Source organism: Phallusia mammillata, chromosome 2, assembly GCF_965637545.1.
Source record: "Phallusia mammillata chromosome 2, kaPhaMamm4.hap1.1, whole genome shotgun sequence".
Lineage (NCBI taxonomy): Eukaryota > Metazoa > Chordata > Ascidiacea > Phlebobranchia > Ascidiidae > Phallusia > Phallusia mammillata.
The window spans coordinates 7,650,347-7,674,519 of record NC_137253.1 but is presented as its reverse complement, the minus strand read 5'-3'; the positions used below and the strand labels follow the sequence as shown (position 1 = coordinate 7,674,519).

The following is a 24,173-nucleotide window of genomic DNA, read 5'->3' as shown; positions in this document are numbered from 1 at the left end:
GCGGTAAAGCAACTGACTCAAAAGCTCGCACAAGAAAAGTTTGTCAAAAACCTGTACTGGAAGCGTAAAGAGCGCAGTTAATAGGAATTAAGTTTTTAGGTAGATTTTATTGTTATTATTGTAAAACCTCGCCCCAGCCCCTATAGCTGTCAGCAGTTTTACACAAATTGCTTTTGAAATATTCGCGAAAGCTCTTTGCGCCACCCAACGGAATTTAGCAAATTTGTCTGTTGTGATTTCTTGTGTTAGTACAATTCCTGATTATGTTTGAAAGTTTGGCAAAATGCAGAAACCGACTAAAACCAGTTTAAACCGGCTTCACTGTTTTCTTTCTGATCGTAGCAAAGTGTAAGTTTTCAAAACGTGCAACATTCTCGTACTAAAACAGAGTAAAACGTAGAATCACAGTGAAAGCAAAAAACGAACAATACGCAAATAAATTTCGCAAAGATAGATCTCCCTAAAGGCGTAAAAATATAAAATAGAGGTTTTATGCAATTAAGATATTATATATGAAGATAAAAAATAGTACAAACAGATTTAAGATCAATTGCAAAAAATACAAATCAATTCATAGTTGTTAAAAATCTTTCAAAGCCTTTTTAACCAATTTTAATCACACATGTACTAACCTAACAAACCATTATTTATAAAAGAGTATTAAACATTTTTTACACTTTCATGCATTCGTATTTTCAACTCGTTTGAATCGCTCTAGCCTCAAAGCAGCCTGGTCCACGACCCGCTTGCAGTCTTTCACCAATTCGGAAAATGCTTGAGACGACTCATCGGCGCCCACTGGCGGCTCTTTGATTGCGAAGTATCCTGGTTTTATCCATGGTTCTGCTAGGGGGCGATGAGCAACGGGACCGAACGTGCGTCCAGCTGTATAATACGTTGTGTGGTTATTAATTAAAAACTACGTAGTACAATAACTTAATCTAGATGAACCTTTTCATTGTTGAGATTATAATTTTTCATCCCTTTTAAAAATAAAAAATATTTAAAAAAAATATTATAGATACAAACTATAACGACATGTAACTAAAAAATGATCATCCTACTTCCCCTCTCAAAAAATTCAATTTGTCCCTAGGTTTAGAATCACTGTATTTAACCAAAGATCTATCAACTTTTTGACATTGAAACGCAGAAATTTAGCACAAGTAGAAAACTGGAATGAAATTTCAAACTTAAGTTGTTAGTTGTTTAAATTGTGATTTCCAAAAATTCACATATTATTCTAACATAAAAAAGACGTAATCGAAATGTATATATTACAGTTAAACACTTTTGGTCTGATTGCTAGTTTGCCATTACCAGTATAGCAAACACAAACATACAAACACCACAGTACTACAAACAAAAATAAAACAGGTATTTTGAAATCATACCACCCGTGATCAAGGCAAACTAGAAATCTTAAAATAATCACTTCATTTGAATACTATATTCCATACACAGCACATAAAAACACTTTTTTCAGTGAAAGAAATAAAGGAGCTACCAAAAAATTGTTTTCGAAGGAAATTGATTGGCAACATAAAACTTGAACACACCAAAGCAAATGTCTTACCATCCGTTGTTTCTGCAGCACAATTATCACATGGGCATGCATCACTGTGACGCAATGCTGCACAATCATTGCAAGAAATAAAGTACCTCATATTTTTGTCATTTTACTGTACATATGGTCATGTATATATGTTTGCTTGAATTTTATACGGTAAATGTTAGATCTTGGTTATGCTTCTAAATAGTTTTTAGCTTTGTCCTATTCTTTAGGAAGTCTGTACGTGAAATCCAAAGAATAACACACTTAAATTTTGTAGTGGAATTTACAAGTTACACATAAAGATGGACGTAATTGCTGTTACTTAAAATATTTATGATTACCAGTATCGGTAGAGTATAAGTGTAGCAATTAGCTAACTTAGTACTGCAGGTATCGATATATATATACCATATGTGGGTTGGGAAATTAAAAATAAAACTAAGAAAACTTACATTCAATTTGTTCGTCAAGTTCACAGCACATCTTGTATAATTCACTTCCTCTGCCATTCACTCTTTCACCTACAAAACAAAAACTACTTTTCAAGTGTAGGAATTCAATCAAATTAGGGTGGTTTAGTATTTGTTGAATATGGTGGATTCTAAAACAGCATTAAAGCCAAACTCTTAGGATAATGTCAGCTAACAATTTTTAGGAATGCATTTATGTAATAGAATGTTGTGTGAAAAAACTTAAAGAAATGTGAACAAATATAATAAACTTGTGTCTATGCCCACTTCCAAAAAATAATTAAAGGAAACATTATAGATCAGTTCTAGAAAATAAAGATTGATATTCATACCATCAAACACTATCAGTGAAGGTAGAAGTTGAAGTACAGACTTGTGATAGTTTTGCATCTTGCAGATAGGATTGGTCAGTTTGTTGATGTTATCGTTAAGTCTGAGTTGTTTTAGTGATAACAATCCCATGAGACATTTGATTCGCTCAGTGTTTGAAAGGAGATTACCAGCTGCTGAAAGCTCTTCAAGACTCTCCGAACCAGCAAGGCAGTCTGAAACATTGTAAAAATTAATTGTAGTTCCAAAATAGAGTAAAATGAGTTTACAGGACAGCACGCAAACAATAATCCCAAATAACAAGCAATTTTTCTTTAAATGTCGCATATACATAAAGTGTTCTTTTTTTAGTTAGTTAGTAGTAAAACATAAAAAAATGTAAAAATGTTTTTAGCTTTTTTGTTTTTAATTGGAAATTAGGCTTTTGTATAAGTTATAAACTAAAAATCCTATTTATAATGACCAATATTGCTAAATAGGTTTGTGGTAATGTTGAAAAAAGTTATTTACTTTAATTGTCCCATAGCTTAGAAATAAAAAAAATGTGGTTAGTTTTATTGTTTTAACTTATTAGACTTCAAGTTATGAATAAAAAACTTATGTACATGTACCAATATTTGTGATTTGGTTTGCAGTGATATTGAGAAAAGTAATCGATTTTAATTGTCCGATGGCTTCAATATTTGAAAGTCGATTGTGTGAAATATCTAATCGGGTAATGTTCTTGGATTCGCGAAGCACTGAGATGTCGAAAAGGTCCATGTTTGACAGTTTAAGGAAATGGACACTTTCAATATCAAATTCACCAGCGTACTGCAGCAATTTTCTGCGAGAAATCCTTCCTTCACCATCACCTAAAAACATTTGGTGCCTGAAGTTTTGCCTAGAAGGATTTTAATACCATAGGGCAGGGGTGCACAACCTTTTCTCTATAACGGTCGCGTTGCAGGTCATTATTTCAATTTCTAACTTGGTGCATAGGTTTACCTGAACAGAGCTAATTGATTATGACATCATAATCTGCATTGTGATGATTGCTGTGGCTGTTTTTTCTCATTGTTTGCACAGAATAAGCGGATAAAAAAGCCTGGTGCATATGGTTACCACAGGCTGGTAACCATGGGCGGATCTAGACGGGGGTGTTTGGTGTTATGACACCCCCCTCAGAAAATTGGTAAAATTTGCCGAACTCCCATTTTAAAAAAGTTGTGCGTAAATTGAATAGACCAAACATTTCGTTTACCGCTGCATGATTACAGAGAGTCATTATTTTAAAGCCTTGCGCCTCTATCGTTTTGTATTGGGTGTGACAAGTCTATTGTGACGTAACAAGGGTTTTATGAAGGACGCGGAAGTCAAAAGTGCTGACTGCACTAAATGGAATGTATTAAATTGTTTTCGCAGTTAAACAATATTAAATCCGACTAAACTGATTTAAAACGTTCAATGCTAAATAGTTTATGACCCACCAAACACGTAGTTGTTTGTCACCAATATTCGATTGGTGTACTTTGAACCATGTTGTTAAGGTACATGTAATTGGTAACTTGTCAATGCTTGGCATTATTTATGCCTTGCATAGTAACCAATTTTGTTGCATTTCTTAACTTTGCGCAACTTTAAATGTGAACCATCCTTTCAAAAAAGCGTTCAGTCCTTCAAATGTTTTTTGAGAAACTGGCGTATTTTGGTTGCCTGACAGTCACGTTTATCATGCAACAGCCGTTTTGCTGAGTAAGCTAGATAGTGGAGCCGTAATTGGAAATTTTAACGATTTTGCAAAAAATCAATAGTTGTTTTTCTTTTTTTGTCTTTTGGTTAACAGGTAATAAGAGATATGCTGCTCGCCTTTGCGGCATGACGAAGTTGCAATTTAGGTTGAGGTCTTGTACTTTCTGGTTTGGACTTGCTTGCAATTCTGGACAAAGTACTCTGCCGCTTAACGCGAAACGCGTTGAATTTTTTGTAGCAAACATCAGAACAGAGCGACTTCAAAGGTGCATCGGGCTAATAATACTCAGGTCTCAAAACGTGGATACGATTAAACAGCAAATTCCGGGTTTAGTACCCGAATTGTATCATACAACGTCAGTATCGCATCAGGCAATTTCGCAACTAATTGTTGGACACCCCCCTCAATTTTTTTCTAGATCCGCCCCTGCTGGTAACCATCTCGCGAATCATCTGTTTACAGCAGTATGAAAATCAAAATATTTAGCTAAATAGTTTTAGTTGTGTCATGGCCGCCAGTACATGTATTTTAGCATACATGGTCCTGACCGCACAAACTTGTCTCAGCGGCCACATGCGACCTGACCGCCGCAGGTTGTGCACCCCTGCCACAGGGTTACCCTACAAGCCTATGTTGGATAAAAATATGTTAAAAAAACATTTCATACCTTTAAAGCAAGAAAAATACTTCTTACATTGATAACCAGTTTACCAGAGCCATGAATAAAAAGTGTGTATAAATTAAAGATATAGTGTGAAATTATATTTTGTGATGAGATTTTTTGAGAAAACCATTATGCTTACCTGAAGCATCTTCACTTTTTGATGTCATTTTATCAACAAAACGAAATTTTTAGTAAATTCTTACAACTAGAAAAAAAGTCAGTTTTTAGGTGGAAAACAATGGGTACTGGAACATCACAATATACATCCCCAAAATACTTCAACAGCAGTTAATCATATTGAAAACGAATTTGAATAGGCAGTGTTCACACTATCACTTTGGAAAACGAATACATATATAACATTTTAGTCAACAAAGTGAAAAAAATTTTCACTATTTTTAAAATTTTAGCAAAGTTAAATTTTAAATTTTAGCAAAGTCATCCTGGTTTTACCAAACAACAAGAAAAAGAAAAACTGTGACATACCATGAATTGGAACCAAAATACACTGTTTTTATCAACAATAGCAAAAACAATGTTCACACTTAGTCAAAGTTAAGGGGAGAATTCACAGATGCAAAGGGTGAGTTTACTGAGCTGGCAGGAGTTGCCGGGGACGACCAATCGCTGTCGCCACGGTGACGATGCTTGTGCTTATGTTTGTGCTTGCGCTTTTTCTTTTTGTCTTTGCTTCCAGTCAAAGGCTGTGGCATTTGAATTGTGTCCTGTTTCATAACTGGAGTCGGCCCATGCGAAAAGTCCTCGTGTAAATGACTAGGTGGCGAGTTCCAAGATCCTGAGTGCTCCTGAGCTCCACCAGGTGTGGAAGGTCGTGAAGGCATGTCAACATGAGATAGTGAAAGCAGGCTTTGAGCAGCTAAAACGTCATCTGTATCTAACACACTGTGGCTGCGTGATGTGCTGCCAAACTTGATCTTCATTTTAAGTTTTGAAGGCTGCTCTGCGGACTGAGATGTTACAACAGGCATTGATGTTGGTCGTTTGAGTTTACTGGTCCCAGGAGAGTCAACATAATCATAAGGACGCTTTTCTGGCCTTTCATTGGCAGGGTTTATTTGTGTTTTACCCTTTTTCAGATTTACCACAACCCCATACTGTGGAGCAGGAAGACAGTTGGGTCTACTTTTTCCAAAGAGTGTGTAATACAAGTCAACTGCTTCACATCGCAGCTTAGGGTCATAAAATGTTTCATGGTTTACATAATTCCACAATTTTTCAACAAGATTGGACTTGTTCAAAGGTGATTTTGAGTCCTTGGTAAATGGTGGGTTCCTTACTAATGCATTCAATATGCCAATCTTAATTTCTGATACAGAATCATGAATTGCTAGATCCAGCAGCCAATATAATTCATCACTGTTTAAAGTCACCTTGATTAAATCAACAAGGCACTCAACTGCAACTAGCCTGACGTCACGGAAAAAGCCATGCACTGCATAGCTCTTAAAGATTTCAAAATCAGCTGGGAGATGGCCATTGCGCTGCATGTTCCTGATTGCTCGTAGACAACTAACAGTAATGGTGTGACGATATGAAGGCAAGTGCTTCTCCAGATTCAAAAAACGTGTAACCTCATCAATGATTGCTCTTACATCAGCTGAAAGCGATTCAGCAGTTATTTTCTGTTCAGCGGAAACTGTCACCGCTGGTGTAATGGTGTTACTGAGCGATGTCACTAATGCAGCTCGATAGTAGTTATCCGAATACTTGTTGTTTGAATTGTCGTTAAACTTGACGAGATCCAAAAGGTACTGCAGAATCTCCTTAGGACAAACTGCATTCATGTTTCTAAGCATCGACATGGCAACTGGAAGGTTTTTCTGAATAAAATACTGCTGAAAGTTGCTGAAGTTGTTCATTCGCACAATTGGTGGTGAAGTCTCACAGCAGAAGAACCTGGTAAAAATGTTCAGCATTGCAGGGGGACCAGTCCATGTGCTAACCAAAGCATTAGCAATTTTTGCAAGGCACATACAGGCTTCAATGCGGACTTTGTAGTAGTATAGCTTGTTCTCAATGATATCAGTCAAGGCAGTGCTCGTAGGTATGGAAGGTAACAGCTGTAATACTTTCAGCGCTTCAGATTGGCCGATAACATCGCGTTCAAAGCGGACTTGATACTGCCACATGTAATCTGGTTGCTGAAACTGAACAATTCGAGGCATGGTTACATCTGGGTCAATTCTAATCCATAGAACAGGAGATTCCGGGTCCATTGCATTGATATCAATGTCAGCTTCATCCCCATTAAGGAGTGGTATCTTTTTTCGTTTGTTTCTTCGACTTTTTGAGTGACAAGGCAAGTCGTGTTTGGTTGTGTTCTCTTCAATTTGAATTGTATGGTTAAAAGATCCATCAAGTTCTTGTACCCGAACCATTAAAGGCCCAACATACTTTTGTGTGCCTTTACCAAGCAAATCCTGTTTGATATCTAGCTCTACAGCATTGCGTTTTCGATTAAAGACAAAACTGCCACGAAAGCACACGATCCCACCTTTCTTTACCCACTGGTCTGTCAAATTTGAAATATCCTTTCCAGAAACCGAATACGTTGATTTAAGAAAACCAGCAGTAGACAATAACATGGTTGACCACGAGGAACTTAGAACTTTTTGCTGGGCTGAAGTATTAGCCAATGACAGAAGCTTGTTAAAAGCTTGCAAGAGCAGTTGTGCACCGATTCGGTTTTCGATTTGCCTCATAACAAGATGTGCCTTGCATCTGAGCATCTTGTAGTGCTGCAGTGACATAGTGTGGGGATGTTGGTGAGGAAAATGCCTTGTAAATGAAGATTCTTTTATATTGTGATGTAGGATAACAGAACCATATGTGGTTTCATATTGACATAGTTTTTCCACTTCACTAGCAATCCAGTGTCGGTATTCGCTATTTCCAAAAGTGCTTCTTAACCACAGGCCATATAGATAACCAGATATACCAGCTGGGACCCAGTAATCATTCCAGGATTCTCGAGCCATGAAACATCCAAAGAACTGTTCAGCCAGCGCCCTAGCCATGTGCTTTCTAGTAATTGGTGTCTGATCCAATACAATTTTACTGTAAAGCAAATTCACACTGAACAGGCCAACAGAGGCATAAGGTATTGCCTCCTGATATGCCTCACTGACAAAAACTTGCTTGTAGCATGAATAAGGAAACCTAAAACTGAGAACCTCTTCAAAGAACTCAATGATTTCATGACAGGTTTCAGTTGTATGCTCCAGCAATGGCATAAGTTTCGGCAAACAAAAGTGTGTTACTTCATGCATATGAGGGTCCACAAGAATTTCAAAAGGTCCAACAGCCAAAGTGATGTTTGGTGCAGCTGTTGGAATGCTTAGAATGTAGTGAAATGTCTTGCGCTTTCGATCTGGAGTAAAAACTGTTTCCACAAGATCACCACAAGATACAGCAGTCATTGTCTCATCGACTGTAAACTCTAATTTCCAAGTGCACGGCTCTGAATAGGTATCGATGCATGGAAACCATAAGCGTGCAGAGTTTTCATGTCGGTATGTAAACAAATGAGCACCAGTTTCTTTGTATGAGCCTTCACCTTTCGGTACAACAAAATGAATTCCGCCCTTTGGGTCTTCGAGAGTAAAATCCATGCTTACACAAATCGGCTTTTGGTCTTTTACAGTTTTATGCACCTCCGAGGGCAGTTTTATTGTCACCTCACCATGGTAACCAGAATCTTGGTCCACACTCTCTACTGCTGTCAAGTGGCAGGAGCTTAAAAACTCCAGGTTTCTTGATTTTGGGTCACGCTGTGTAAGATCTAGTGATGGATCTTGGTACTGAAATGATGCTTCATGTCCGTCCACACAAACACGATGAATCCTTGCCTGCTTGCAGTTCACTTTTACTGACTTCATGTCCCCTTTTCTTGGTTGTAGCATCAATTCAACACATCCCATCAGCGCTTTTCTTTGAAAGTTGATTGAAGTAATGCATAACAGCTGGTGGCTAAGCTTAAATGGACGTTGGAAATCGTTTTTCTTCCCCTTTCTGTCCATTTTCTCACACAGTGTTGTTCAATTCTTAAAAACAACCATGTAAAGATTTACACCTAGTTCATTGTTTTCTGAATAAAAAACAAATTGATAAACTCAACATTAAAGGAGCAAATGTTTTACTGGTATACTGGTACATATGGGTAGTTATTTTTTTATCTGGGTTTGAAGAAATTGACTTGTCAGTTTTGTTGCTAAAGCTGCTTTTCTCAAGTCTGCAATTTATTGTCTATTCTAGTTGTAGCAGCATTATTGTTGAAATGAATGATGTTCTTCAAAAAAAGCATACAAACTCATGTATTGTAAATTGAAATGAATGCTGACAATAATAAAATATAAGAACAATTTCATTTCAAAATTTCAGATCTTTTTTAGTTTGGAAATATTGGGAATTGGGATTCTTGACCGGCTTCTTTCTGATCACACTTCACGATTTCAAGAACATGTGCACAACTGCGATTTTTGAACACTTATCATTTTCGGCACAGATTTTGGACAAACCTATTTGACAAATCTCCTAAAACTGTTTTCTTACGAGTGTATTGTGTGCCACACGCTTAAACCCTATGCTCAATCTCAATTTAGTTAAATACAAAATTACAAACATGAATAAAAGTGAAAAAAAACTTGCAACTTGCAAAAAATGGAAATGCCGGCAACACATGACTCATTGGATTTTTAAAATTTTTTTCATAGAAATCAGTTTTTTATGCGTTACGCGTTTTATGCGAAAATTTACCGTGAGCGTGCAATGAAGGATAATGGCTCCAAATTACTGGTCAAGACAGGTGCAGTTTTGTAGACGTGACTTGGCAATTATTTAAACTTTGCAAGTAAAGTTCATACATCTAATTCGGTAGGCCCCGTTAGTAGTTTCTCTTCAAGTTGCAAACAGACACAACAATAGACAAACATAGACAAGAATATATCAACGTCAATCATAGGCAATGTTTGTTTTTTATTAGCAACGTATCATATTATGACGGTCTTGTAGCGTGACTGAGCACTGTTTTAACTTTGTCATGGTATAGCCACATTAAATATTGCCTTATCTAATGACGTACATCGACAGGTGCCATCTTTCCCATTTATCAAGTAACTGTAATATATTGGCTATATAATCCACCTTCAACAGACTACAACTAGGTAATAGAAACAAAGGTAATAAAAAACTATGAACGGAAAAGCCAATTATAGTTATGTCTTAAATATGGGGTATAGTTTTTTAGCTTAGCTAATTGTTGTTTGACGTTGATTTTAAATTTACTTTTTTTAGAATTGGTTATCTTTGGACTGAGGCAAAAATGTAAAGACGTTTCTATTTAGCACTTTTTTGTTGTGCTTATTCGAGATAAAATCAATTTTATGCCACCTTTTCAGGTTATTTTGATTAGTTTTGGTTACAGATCTACACCATGAACTTCACACTGCTGCTGTCAATCCTGTATTGCCTTGCAGCAACATGCTCAGGTATTTTTGACGATATTTCTTTACTAAACCAAGTACTACGCTTTTATTTGTGATATTTTGAAGAGACGTACTCAATACAAATATGCTTTAGTTACTTTGAAAAGACACGGCTTAAGAAATGCTTCTTTTTATTCTTTATAGTTTAAAGACCCTTTCGCAAAGTACGATTTTAGAAAAACACAAAGTTTAACATCGGTGTTTTTAAGAACAATATCAAATAAACTTGTAAAATTAGCAAAACCGAATCTTTTTTTCATTGGGTTCGAACCCTGGACGCTCCCGGGGACGAATCCCGATCAAGTTATTTTTATGTCTGTATATGGGTCAGGTGTGCCGGACCATTAGGGTAATGTTTTTATGTCTGTATATGGGTCAGGCGCCCTGGAACATTCGGCCAAGTTCCTTCCCCGGATGAATCTATTAGAAACAAACAAATATTACAATTATCAGGCGCTCCATCTAGTGGGTGCTCCTCCTATCCCTGCGATAGCTCCGTGTGTGATATGAAAGTAGCCCCATGCAATGGGCTCATCTTCGAAGAGACCTGGGACGATTTTGACTTGGAACGCTGGCAACACGAGCTCACTATGTCTGGAGGTGGAAACTGGGAATTTCAGATTTACACCAACAACAGGAGCAACAGTTACGTCAGGGATAACACTCTGTTCATTAAACCGGTTAGTTGCGACATGTGGTAATCGGATTTGGAGTGAAATTTTGTCATAAAATTAAGGACGGTTTCAGCTTAAGGATAAATATTCATTTTCAAGTTAAAGATTACTCGATTCACGAAAGATTTTTTACATTAGGTTCGTTTTCTCAAATTATTCGAACAAAACTGCTTTCAACGCAATAAAAGTACATTATGGAATGTCACAAGATAAAGCGGCTACCCAATAGAGTTTAGGCGTAACTTATTGACTTTTCTGACGCAGGTATATTTTGACACTGTTAATCTTAAATGTGACTGCACCACTATGTCAAATCTGTAAACATTTCCTCAGACACTGACCGCTGACCAATACGGGGAGTCGTTCTTGTCATCTGGAACAGTCGATCTTTGGGGCGGTTCACCGGCCGATCTCTGCACAGCCAACTCTTTCTGGGGATGCATGAGAACTGGAAGTGGGTCCAACTACCTCAATCCAGCCAAATCGGCAAGGTAATGACCTAAAACCAGTGGTGGGATTCAGCCGGTTCGCACTGATTCTATAGAACCGTTTCACGAAATTTTATGAGATCAGCGAACAGATAAGAATTACTGGTTACTCCCAATGGACTTTTTGTAACAGAAACGGCTGAAAAATATGACTTTGTGATAGAACCGACTGACAAAAAATTTGAATCCCACCACTGACAAAAACGTTTGGGCATTGCAACGAAAACGAAAATGGCACAATTAAGTCAACATTTGTAATAAATCACAAATAAGATGCTGTACGATTTACTTAGCATTGTGAAATTCCTTACAATTTGTTTCCGTTTAAGACCCCCTGGCTTATGGTATTCGTGTTAGCGGGGTCTGTCGTGTAATTTTACTTTCGTTTTCATACAGAATTCGCACAGTGAACTCGTTCAGCTTCAAGTACGGCCGTGTTGACGTTGAAGCCAAAATGCCGACAGGGGATTGGCTCTGGCCCGCAATCTGGATGCTTCCCAAGTGAGCAAAACAAATACTAACTATAAAGTTGCAAATTATACAACCGTTGGAAAATCAGATAAAACCAAACAATGTAAAGAATAACTTACTGTATTGTCAAATGTTATTTTCCGTAGCTGATTCTTTGCAAGTTTTGAATTTGTTTTATATATTGCCTATTAGTTTTAAGTGAAAAGGTAATTATTATTGTTTCTCTGTACATTTTAGAACCAACCAATACGGACAATGGCCAGCATCTGGTGAATTTGACATCCTTGAATCAAGAGGTAACATTTTTTACCTAACAGACCATCATTAAGCTGTGAATAAAGACAAGTGAAAAAATCACAATCGTGCAGAAGTTTCGTACTTTCTCATTTGTACAGAGATGGTGCAAACTTCTGGCACATAAACTTTGTCTCAAAATAACGCTAAATTCGTACCGCCGCCTAAAATGCAATGGCTTACAGAATATTTGGTGCTGGGTTTTAGTTTTGGGATGGGGCTGTATATCCTGCTCATTATGGCTAAGTTTAAACAGCTGGTGTTCAAAAAGATACAAACTAAACGAGAACACTGTAATAAATGCACTAATGTTCTGTTTTGTTATAGGCAACTCCAACCTCAAGGACAGCTCAGGTGTTTCGCATGGAAATGACGCAATGGGATCCACAATGCACTGGGGCCCGTACTGGCCATTGAACGGTTACACCAAGACCACTTCCGAGTAGTGAGTTCACTTAACACATTATGCCTGTAGTTTATCTAAATGCTAAGTGAACATACGAATAAATTGACAAGCACTAAACAGTTTTTTTTTATTTAGTTTCTTGACCTATTCACTCCAACTTTCACGTTTTTTACATGATAAGAAATCCATGAAAACAATTTATTGTATGACAAAGACACTTCTATTATTTTTCTCTAACTTACAGAAAGATAAAAGAAATTTTATGATGTCGTCCACATATTTGGATCGAAACACAAACTTACATATGAATTGTATATACCCATTTTGATGCTTTGCAATACTGTCCATCCTTTGCCAAAGCATTTCAAATTTAAAAATTGGTTATTATGGTAATATTATAATGTACGGTGCGCCAAACTTACTCTTTTGTGAGCTCTTGTCACTTAATGATACAGCTATAGCGCGTTTAGTCACGATACCCCAAGTTGACGACACGCTTTTACATAGTTAACGTAACCTACTAACCCTGTTAACGTAATCTACTACCCGTTTTAGCCATGGAACTCTCGCCAGCGAGTTCCACAAATACTCTGTTGACTGGAACCAGGACTCCGTTACCTTTTACGTTGATGATGTCGAGATCATGAAGGTCGATCCTGGTGAGGATGGTTTCTGGGGGTTCGGTGATTTTGATTCTCAGGCCCCTGGTGCATTTAACCCATGGGAAAATACAAACAACAAACTGACGCCCTTTGATCAAGAGGTAATTAGGTGTTTTATGAATTTTGCATTGGCAAATGTTAGTCATTACAGCAGAGTTGTAAGATTCGGGCTGGGCTTTTCGAGCCGGGTTCGGGTTCGGGCCGGTTTCTTTAAACAAACGGGCCTGATTTGGGCCTGACTTTACACTCTGTGTCAGTATGTTTTTGCAAAAAAATTAATTAGCTAAGAAACCGGTTGCTGGACCTGATCTAATGTCAGACAGCCCTAAAACGCCTTGTTCAAGACCAACTGTATATTATTGTTTAATGTATTTATTGTCTTGGTCTTTTCCGAGGCTTCAATGTATATGCCTGTCAATCAAACTTTCGGGCCTAACCGGGTTTCTTAAAATCGACATGAATGGGGCCGGGTTCGTACTTTCGGGTTCGGGCTCCATCACAGTGACATATCTGTACATTTTTATTACAGTCTTTTTTATTACAACCATACAAAAATTGCTTTAATCGCCTTTCAAAAAAGTTTGAAGTCACAGCAGAAATATGAAGTCACGGAAGTAAACGTTATGATCTAATTGTCATCTAAAAAATATAAAATTCCCTTTTTGACAGTAATTACTCACGGGTTAAGATATTTATAACAAAACCGGTTAAAAATAAAAACGCATTAAATTTATTTGTTACGATTATCAGAATTGAAAAGTTTGTCTCACTACCTTGGCATTTTTTGTAGTTTTACTTGATTATCAACTTGGCTGTCGGAGGCACAAACGGTTTCTTCCCAGATGAATGGATAAATGGGAACGGGGCAAAACCATGGAACAACGCATCACCAACAGCTATGAAGGACTTCTGGGATGGAAAGGACTCATGGTACATTGATTTGATTTGTTACAAAAACTTCATTTTTATGTTTTGGTAACCTGAAAATTTTTGTTTGCAGGTATCCAACATGGCAACCTGATGTAAACAATGGTGAAAACGCAGCTCTTCAAGTGAAGACCATTCGCGTTTGGGCAAACTAATCGCCGTAATAAAAGCGAAACCTGCCTAAAAGTTGTCATTTTTGACGATACAGTTGCAACAGAGACAGACGCTAAACACTATGGCATATAGCCCGAGAAAGTTAAACAGCGTATAAAGCATGAGCATGAATTAGATTTCTTTGCGAAAAGAAAAAAGAGCTGCATGGCACCAAAGAAGAAATATCTTCCAGTTTAAAAAAACGATTTATTTGGTCGCAACATTTTTACAACAACTCAACTGAAAAGATTTTTGGAACTTACCTTTACCTAATATAATTCATAGCCGAGAAATTAGCAACCAATTCTCCTACCGTGTTCTTTATTTTCACGAAAGTAACTATAATCCCAAACCGTAACTATTCAGCATTCTCGCATACCCTATAAACATCTCACCCTTCTGGTTGGAAACATTGATCTGAAGCTCAATCAAAGCAAAATAGGTTTAAATAGTTTAAACGAACTGCAACATTTTTTGTTGTTTCACACCGTACTTTTTTCACAGCGGCTATTTTCTTGTTTTTACGAGTCGATTTTTTTCCAGAGCAGGCTAATTGTAAGAATCTAAACCACAAGCCTGAATCTAAATGTTTGTTGAAAAAAAAGCCCGAATTAGCCCCAAAAGTTATTAAAAACACGACAAACATGATGCCGAGTGTAAATTTAAACCCGATTTAATCCCGTTGTATTTAAAATCAATCCCGAATTCGGCGCTAAAAGGGCCTTCAGAGTTGCAACTCTGCTTTCCAACCATAAAATAAAATGGAATTGGATACACAAATCCACCTCCCAAAAACACCTGCATCACAAACTTATTTTAGTCTGAGACATCGATATAACACTATCTGCTATACGATGCTCCCCTAGAGGCCCCAATATCGCCCATGTTAAAGAACCCTGCTTCAGGGGACACCTTTCTCTTGGAATTTAAAAAAATCACATTATCGATTTTACGTGTTGTTTTTCAAAAATTAAATAAAAATAATTTAGGAATTGTCATCATTACAAGTGCTTGGATTTGTTGCCACATTTTTAAAGGTTTTTCAGGTTTCTTCAATTGATAACGCGTTAGGAGTATTTGAAGATGTTTGGTGTGCTGATAAAAACTTGCTACATAGAGGGTCAACAGTTGCAAAGACTCCAGCTAATAAACACGCGACTTTTCTGAATTTTTGCAATAGAAATTATTTTGAGAATCAACTGATTCTTGTATGACAAATAACAACTTTCAGGCTGGTTTCGCTTTTATTACGGCGATTAGTTTGCCCAAACGCGAATGGTCTTCACTTGAAGAGCTGCGTTTTCACCATTGTTTACATCAGGTTGCCATGTTGGATACCTGTAAACAAAAATTTCCCGGTCACAAAAGCAATGAAAACACTTTTTTAAGAGAATAAAGTATTCATGCCATGAGTTCTTTCCATTCCAAAAGTCTCTCATAGCTGTTGGTGAAGCGTTGTTCCATGGTTTTGCCCCGTTGCCATTTATCCATTCATCTGGGAAGAAACCGTTTGTACCTCCGACAGCCAAGTTGATAATCAAGTAAAACTACAAAGAAAATAATGGCACAGGTAGTGAGGCAAATTAATCATAATTCTTTAATGCTCAAATTACCAGCTAAAACGAATATTCAAACCGGTTTTGTTCGAAATTGAAAAAAAAACATTTCGATACACTTTGGAACGCATTATGTCCCTGCGATGCCCAACAGTTCTACCATTTCGTACTCTAAGGGAAGAATTTATTAACGATCTTGTTACCTCTTGATCAAATGGTGTCATTTTGTTGTTAGTGCCCTCCCACGGATTAAATGAACCTGGAGCCTCGGTATCAAAGTCACCGAACTCCCAGAAACCGGCATCACCAGGATCGACCTTTAGGATCTCATTATCGTCAATGTAAAACGCAATAGAGTCCTTCTTCCAATCAACCGAGTACTTGTGGAACTCACTGGCATAAGTACCATGTCTAAAAAGCGAAACTAGTGTAGTTAAGTCATACCTTTTGAAGGACTGTTAAAAGACGATCAATGTACAACAGAACTGTGATAGTTACATTACCACACGAGATTTGGTGGTGGAGGATATGACTTAATCAGCACCAACTATAAAATTTAAATATATTTAAATATATAAGCAATGTATATGCTACAAAATAACTAAAAGAACTTGCAACTATTTAGCAACGTTAGTGCACTAAAGAAAGACTGGTCCGAGGTACTTAAGTTATATTTTTTAAGTTTTGTTCAAAGAATCTATGAAAAGCTTGTTCAAAGAGCAAATAGTACAGTATTTGTCTATTTTTTACGAAACGTTAAAGCAGGCAATGGGATAGATATGTACTGTCACAAGTGGTCATGAGCATGACAATGACTCTAGGATAGGATATTACGAGATTCCGGACGCTGTAGGCAACTAAAATCAAATCTAAACCAAATCTACTTACTGTTCAGTGGTAGTCTTGGTGTAACCATTCAATGGCCAGTACGGGCCCCAGTGCATTGTGGATCCCATTGCGTCATTTCCGTGCGAAACACCTGAGCTGTCCTTAAGGTTGGAGTTGCCTGTGGAAAAAACAGAATACACTTTATTGAGAAAGTAACTGGCCCGTTGTGAATTTAACAGATCAATTTTCCAGGAAAACACTCAACGAGAACGAAAGGGCTTGTAAAAGTATATTCGGTACACATAAACACATTGTGTTAGCTACTTAGAAGGGTGAGTGATTTCAGAAAAATATGTTTATTAAAAATTAATGTAGAATCTTGTCGTATTTTGGCTACCAAAATTATCTCTCCTACTTGTGTTTGACCCCGTGCTAGCAACATGTAGGGCAAGAATTGTAATTTAGTTTCTTTTGGAGAAAGTTTATAACTTTACCTCTTGATTCGATGATGTCCATTTCACCAGAAGCGGGCCATTGACCGTAACGGTTGGTTCTAATAAGTACAGTGAAATATATAAACATTTTAGTTCCAAAATTTAACACATAGAATAACACACCTAAAAGTTTTTCAGTTGGTAATAGCTAAATGTAAATTTTCGAGTATTTCCTTTCGAATACCAAGTTTTCGCTTTGTCGAGTTTTTGTATCATACATCAAAACTTTGTTATTATTTATTTTGCTCACTTGGGAAGCATCCAGATTGCAGGCCAGAGCCAATCCCCTGTCGGCATTTTGGCTTCAACATCAACACGACCGTACTTGAAGCTGAACGAGTTCACTGTGCGAATTCTAAGTGAAAGAAAGGGTAAAATTACACGACTGAACCTTAAAAAAGTCTTTACAGAATTGGGCCTAAATTAGCATAAAACGGGCTGTTTTCGAGCCTGACTTGACACTCAACAACATTTTAACAACTTCTACAGGCTTGATGCGAGCTTTGTTAATACAATCGGATATTAAAATCCTAGTCATTGAGGCTTTATCAATCCATCATGTACAAAAAATTTTGGGTTTTGAATTAGGATTTTGTCAGTGAACGTTTTTGTTTTTGTTTATATCGTTAGTGTTCTCATTGCACCTTGCTGATTTGGCTGGGTTGATGTAGTTAGTGCCAGTTCCAGTTCTCATGCATCCCCAGAAAGAGTTGGCTGTGCAGAAATCGGCCGGTGTGCTTCCCCACATATCAACTGTTCCCGTTGAGAGGAAGGCCTCCCCGAAGTTGTCGGCAGTCAATGTCTAAAAATTTTGGACATCTAGCGGTAAGAGTGGTCGCGACTTATGATACTCTGAAGAAAAATTGTTTCGAAATTGCGAGAAACACTCAAAAGTAGATATGTGCTCAAACCTTTATACTCCAAACTTTTATTTTAGGTTTGAGTACCCTAACTTAAGTCATGTTCTCAAGTGACACAAGTCAGCTAAAGTCGTCTATATTTCATTTACTGAGATTGAGTGTTGTCAAACAGCAAATTCCAAATCTCACAACACACTCTTTGTTTAAATATGTTGCTTTGCAGGAGTATTAATAATTAGTAACCATACATGAAAACGAAAACTAGACTCTACCGACCATAAATGCAAAATTCAGTAGTCAAAATTTGCACTGCACCAATTGAAAAAAGAAACGTACCGGTTTAATGAACAGAGTGTTATCCCTGACATAACTGTTGCTCCTGTTGTTAGTGTACATCTGGAATTCCCAGTTTCCACCTCCAGACATAGTAAGCTCATGCTGCCATCGTTCTAAGTTGAAGGTGTCCCAAGTCTCTTCAAATATGAGTCCGTTGCATGGAGCTTGGTTCATGTCACATACGGAACTATCGCATGGATAGGAGGAGCACCCATCAACGATAACTGTTCCTCCTCCGCTTCCAGTACCTCCTCCAGTTCCTCCTTAAACATCAATCAAATTTTTGGTTGTTGTATATCTGATAAAATAATGTCCTGATAGGACTTAACGTATACCTTTGTTTGTTTGAAAAAATGGCTCAGAGTTCAAGTTATTAAATCATTGTCGAAATAAACAACACATTTGAATGCAAGTTCGGCATAGACAGCTTTACGGAGAAAATATGTTCACATGCATGAATACGCAAGTCGACCTCTTAAACTTTACAAAGTTTTTACGAGGTTTTGTTTTATAAAATCATCATTCCAATGCTCATTTTCATTCCAGCAAAGAATAAACGAGACAACCCGTCATTTTTAAACCGATATCCTTTGCGCGAGATCCCAATTAAAACAGCACGCATCACCTGACGAAGTTGTGGTAGAAGGAGTTGGTGGTTCGTTGGTTACAGGTGGTTCGGTGTCTGGTTGCTGAGTGGTTGATGGTGGTTGTGTGGTTGATGGTGGTTGTGTCGGTGGTACAGTAGTGGTGGGGTCTAACAACAAGAAAATCTTATTCAGCATTGTCAAGAGCAGTGGTTCATAACCCATGGGTAATTACCCCTATGGGTTATTTTAACATTTTGCAGATGGGGTAATTACATTGTCATAGTTTAGTTCCGTGACGTCATCCTTTTATGACGTCATGGTTGGTACTTTTAGTTTTTTGAAAAAGGGTTGTTATCAGAAATTACAATAATTTAAAGGTTAAGAGCCGTTAGTTTAGACTTTAGAGGTTTGCATTTGTAGTCAGAACTCTTACATGGTGCCACCCATATTTGGTCAGTCAAATCGTAACCTCCGCCAGAAGCGATGACGTTGATCCAGTAACTCACAGTATCACCGGGTACAAGATTCACGTTCGTGTTTTCCCAAACAAAGTAACCACCTGGACACAACATCAATGCATTGCAAACACGTTACGGTATAATTGGCACCAAACATGTGACGAAAAAAGCAATTTAAAAGGTGTTTTGGGTGGGGGGTTATAAAGGTGTGAAATACGAATGTCAAAATTTTTGTACTTGAACGATTCGTCTTGGGTTTTTGTATATGTACAAATTACTCTATTTTTTAAATCATTCATTTAGTTATGTTTTAAGGGGGCATCTTAACTTAAAAACTGAAAGGTTAATACGATTCCTTCCAACCATCATGTTTATTTTCTATTTAAAATTGGCCTTCGCTGTTAAAAAAACGACGATTGATCACCCAAACTCATGCTACTGGAAAAGTGGCACAAAAGAGCAAAGTAGTAAGCAGACCCGAGACTGTATTACAGCAAATGATGCAATACAATGCTAAAGAGCGCATTTCCTAGCAAGTGAGTTAATCATAAGCAACAATACCACAACAGGAACAATGCTTTCAATCATCCTATACCTTGTGCAGAGTTGACGTCAGCGGCATAGTCACTACCTGCTACACCAGCCAGGGGTTTATTGATGTTGTAGTGATAAGAGACTTGACTTACGCCACCGTCATCTGTTTAAAATAAATGGTTTGGGTCAAGTGTCAATTAAGCTACATTACAACTGTAGGAAGAGAAGAGATTCTCTATAGTTGACAAAATTAACTCGTTTGTGGTCTAGAGAGTAACAGACTGTATGATACAGTAGTGCAAAAATGTGATTAAAGACAAACAAGCAGATGTTCATACGAACTTAAATTATATTGGCTGTTACCAGTGGTGGGATTCAAATTTTTGTCAGCCGGTTCTATCCCAAACGTCATATTTTTTCAGCCGGTTCTGTTACAAAAGTCCATTGACAGTAACCAGTTATGCTAACCGGCTCGCTGATCTCATAAAATTTCGTGAGACGGTTCTATAGAACCGGTGCGAACCGGCTGAATCCCACCACTGACTGTATGTCTCTTTACTTTTCCGATAAAATCGATATTCAATAAAACTGTTTGTTTTATATTTATGTTCCAGTTACATTAGTTCCAATATTGTTTACTTGTTGTTTTTCAACTGTTATTATTTCAAATTTGTTTCTGTCGGTTTTGTGACCGAGGCAAGATTGGAACCACCGACCTTCCGAAATTGTAACTTACATTAAAGCTGAGGAAGTCATAAAACTCACCCGGATAAGCGAAACGAAGTCCTTGTGGCTCCATCAGCGAAATCTCTGGTTGCACGACGGTGTAACCATGACACCACGTTGCTAGGCAACACAAAAGTGACAACAACAATGTTAAGTTCATTGTGTAGACCTGCAAAAAACAACAGTTTGAACTAGAAATGTAACGAATCGGATAATTTTCGGTTCGGCCGAAATGGAATCAAATAATTTAAGGCGTCACGCGAAGTCGTACACTACGCGTTTGATATGAAAACGCGTTTGTACCGGGCGAATAGTGCAGAATACTTGTGTTTCGTCATAATTTGAGTTCTGTGGGGTTTAACATTGCCTCAGGTATGATAGCCAGCCTGCGAATGAATTGCAAAAAACGATAAACAAATGCATTATAATACATAATACTTGACGCGGTTTACTTATGGCGTAGTTTGATTGCGTGGTACCTTACTAAGCAGAAAAGACACCTTAAACGTTTTTAGTTTGTGTTCGCAAAAGATTCGGTTTTGGCCAAATCGCAACAAATTATTCAGCCGAAACCGAATCTTAGTAACATGGCCGATTCGGCTGAATAAATTCAGCAAACCGAATATTCGGTACATCTCTATTTTGAAACAAACGAAACGTATGGAATAATGGTGCTAAAATATAAATATGAAACCATAAACCAGGCGACAATATAAAACAATCTTATTGTTGAATTCACCAGAAGAAAACACCTTTCTTTAAAAAAATAGAGCTATATTATTCTTAACAAAAATTTCCTTTCCATTATGGACTTAGCCTGTTGCAGACTGGTAGAGCGGTAGACGATATAACTTGTTAGAATGGGTGGGAAATGTAGCACATGTTGTTGACGTCAGTATTAGCAACGTAATGTTTGACATGGCTTACCATGACAAAGTTTAAAAAGTACATATTCTTTATTCTTTGTTGCTTTGGACACAGAATGTATGTGCTTGAAAAACACTTAGTATGTATACACGTCATTAGCTGTCTCGTCTTTGTTTGGTTATTGCTGTGTCTGTAAGAATCGTGCAGCAAGGTGAGGTATAAAAAGCAACTAAATTGACAATATATGTTTGTGTAACCTTTAACAGACTTATGTACCATTATGTACCTGCTAAGTTACATACACCCACCCGTACATATATTCACAGCAACGCTTCAAAAACATTTTTAATTACAAAGATCCGTTCCACATATCTCTCATAATCAGGATCGACATGAAACCAAAAATAAGGACAACCGAAAAATTAACTTTTCATACGAAACGAAACAAACGTTTTCGAACGAATTTTTGCATTTCTACGAGCCTTGACATATCACATGCAATATTTGGACCAGAAAAATCTGTTCCAGCAACTCCTTGTTTATAAAGAATACTTCGTGCATCTGATGACAGCTCAGGTCTAGGTTTACTTTTACTTATAGCAGGGATTTGACTGTCATTTCACTAAGTTTATTCCTTGTAATTGTTGAAAATAAGACAAAAAAAGGACGCAAGTCAAAAATAAGGACAAATCTTAGAAATAAGGACGGTATGGCAACCCTGCTCATAATGGGCAAGGAGTTTAACGAATATATTTTACCATCATATTTACCAACAGAAATTCCCCAAAATGTACAAATCTAAAATATGTTTAGGAGTAAAAAAAATCGTTTAGACAATTTATTGTAAAACACACCGGTTTTTATCATTAAAGCGTTTGTAAAAAACCTTTTTGACATTTGTGTCAGTTAAAATGTAATTATTTTTTTCTGGAGATTAATTGATCGAATCAATAAAGCTAAAGTTTTAATCGCTTGACAAAGTGGTCCAAAAGTAGAAGTATTTTATTGCTTAGCAAAACCGTAGCATAAACCAAACCAAACAAAGAATAAACTGTTCCTGCCGGGCATAATGTAACTGCGTTTTGTATGTGTGTTTTACCGCCCTGGTTGCTTTGTGTTTTCAATTTGTGTCAATACCCTGATGAAGATGTCTTGTATGGGACATCGAAACGTCGGCATATTATAATATACAGCTGCTGGAAGAGCTAAAAATGGTGTTGATAAAATAAACAAATATAAGACGACCAAAATCACATGTTCAAAGAATCATTTTTTTTAATACACATCTTTCTACTCTTCGAAAGGGGGACGACATTTTTCTTCCAGTAAACCGTTCAATGAAATCACGAATGGCTTCTGCAAGGCTCTCTCGAAGATATAGTGGCCGTGACAAGTGCAAAGTACCTCGGTGCGGTTTACGCTACTTGACAGATCGTTGTAGGAAGCGGACGACAGGGAAGAGTCGACGAAACAAAGAGCTGTTACGTGAGATGGCTGTGTCTTTGCAGAGCTGTGGTTGGAAACAGGACACACGTATCTGATGTTGTTAGTGATCATGTACTTGTAGGGAAGTTGTGTCTGAAGTGAAAAGCTGTTTTGGGAAAGTTAGTTTTGTAAAGTTTACAAATGCTTGTCAGATGTTATATTTATCGATCACTGTTTTACAAGTAAATCTTTTTTGGCAATGTTTATTCAGTTATGAGTGCATTACACATAACATAATGCTACGTTGTACATATTCATAAAATATTGTTATAAAATCTATACTGTATAGATAAATTGATCATATTAAATGCAACTGTGGAGACAAAATGAAAATCCAACAGTGATTTTGTGCAACGTTTATTTCAACATAGCTGTACTAACGAAGTTGGCTCTGTTTTGGCAGTATAGTCATTAATAAATTAAACTGATGCGAAAAGGTAAAATTACTGAAAACAATCTATGTAAAACATACTTTAAACGTTTTTTAGAGTTTATCTACTAAATACATGTTTTTACAGGTTTAAATTTTTCAGCAAAAACAAATTGTGTTTAGTTACTTCAGTTAAACAAAATCATCAAAACATATTTCGCAGACCACCTTTTAGCTCCTGAGTTGCACTATTTGTCCACATCACATGGCATCACACATTCCGATACCAGCAGTATTCCTGAACAATTCTTTGTACAATTCCACCATAAGTGGAGTAATTCCTATCTTACAATGCATTGGACCCGGGTTCTGCTCACAAGGATCAGGACTTACTTGTGCTAATACAACATTTGCCAACTGTCCCACTTGCAGTCCCGTTGGAGCGGGATTCTTCATCACTGTAGCGATTATCATTATGTTGATTATTTGCGTCGGAAACCTGTCAATCATGACGTCAATCGTACGTGGAGGAAAATCGACGAAAAACAACATAAATTATATCCGATTTTCGATGTGTATTTCTGACTTAACAGTAGGTAAGTAGTAGGAGTACCTTTATCGCAAAATTCGTAAGTCATAGATACAGGGTCGTCATACCTTATTTTAAAGGGCAATGTCTCAGAAAAAAACTATTGTCCTTATTTCTAAGAAATGTCCTTGTTTTTGACTTGAGTCGTTTTTG

At 37.1% G+C, this 24,173-nt stretch overlaps 4 protein-coding genes across 5 annotated transcripts; 1 reads left to right on the top strand and 3 right to left on the bottom strand.

The window, feature by feature from the left end:
* Positions 1-292: 292 nt before the first annotated feature.
* Positions 293-4,956, bottom strand: LOC145214264 (leucine-rich repeat-containing protein 61-like). 2 transcript variants are annotated; one of them, XM_080082761.1, is made up of 6 exons: positions 4,891-4,956; positions 2,967-3,209; positions 2,358-2,570; positions 2,008-2,076; positions 1,577-1,633; positions 293-885 (listed from the first exon to the last, which is right to left on the bottom strand). In XM_080082761.1, exons 1-6 carry the CDS (start codon positions 4,916-4,918, stop codon positions 680-682), a joined length of 816 nt encoding a protein of 271 aa, XP_079938887.1. In that variant the 5' UTR covers positions 4,919-4,956; the 3' UTR covers positions 293-679. The 2 variants fall into 2 exon arrangements, with proteins under 2 accessions (XP_079938887.1, XP_079938888.1); XM_080082762.1 differs by lacking the exon at positions 1,577-1,633.
* LOC145214263 (transcription initiation factor TFIID subunit 2-like) lies at positions 4,957-8,879 on the bottom strand. Its single transcript, XM_080082760.1, has one exon. It carries the CDS (start codon positions 8,789-8,791, stop codon positions 5,297-5,299), a length of 3,495 nt encoding a protein of 1,164 aa, XP_079938886.1. The 5' UTR covers positions 8,792-8,879; the 3' UTR covers positions 4,957-5,296.
* A 1,323-nt stretch (positions 8,880-10,202) lies between these two features.
* Positions 10,203-14,332, top strand: LOC145212903 (beta-1,3-glucan-binding protein-like). Its single transcript, XM_080081148.1, has 9 exons — positions 10,203-10,258; positions 10,709-10,935; positions 11,263-11,420; positions 11,814-11,918; positions 12,126-12,184; positions 12,510-12,627; positions 13,144-13,351; positions 14,041-14,180; positions 14,251-14,332. The coding sequence occupies exons 1-9, from the start codon at positions 10,204-10,206 to the stop codon at positions 14,330-14,332; spliced, it is 1,152 nt and encodes a 383-aa protein (XP_079937274.1). The 5' UTR covers position 10,203.
* A 1,254-nt stretch (positions 14,333-15,586) lies between these two features.
* Positions 15,587-23,905, bottom strand: LOC145212902 (beta-1,3-glucan-binding protein-like). The gene is made up of 14 exons (XM_080081147.1): positions 23,825-23,905; positions 22,981-23,154; positions 20,749-20,878; positions 20,045-20,146; positions 19,425-19,550; positions 19,030-19,158; positions 18,405-18,667; positions 17,853-18,010; positions 17,459-17,563; positions 17,209-17,267; positions 16,775-16,892; positions 16,090-16,297; positions 15,738-15,877; positions 15,587-15,668 (listed from the first exon to the last, which is right to left on the bottom strand). Exons 1-14 carry the CDS (start codon positions 23,903-23,905, stop codon positions 15,587-15,589), a joined length of 1,875 nt encoding a protein of 624 aa, XP_079937273.1.
* Positions 23,906-24,173: the final 268 nt, after the last annotated feature.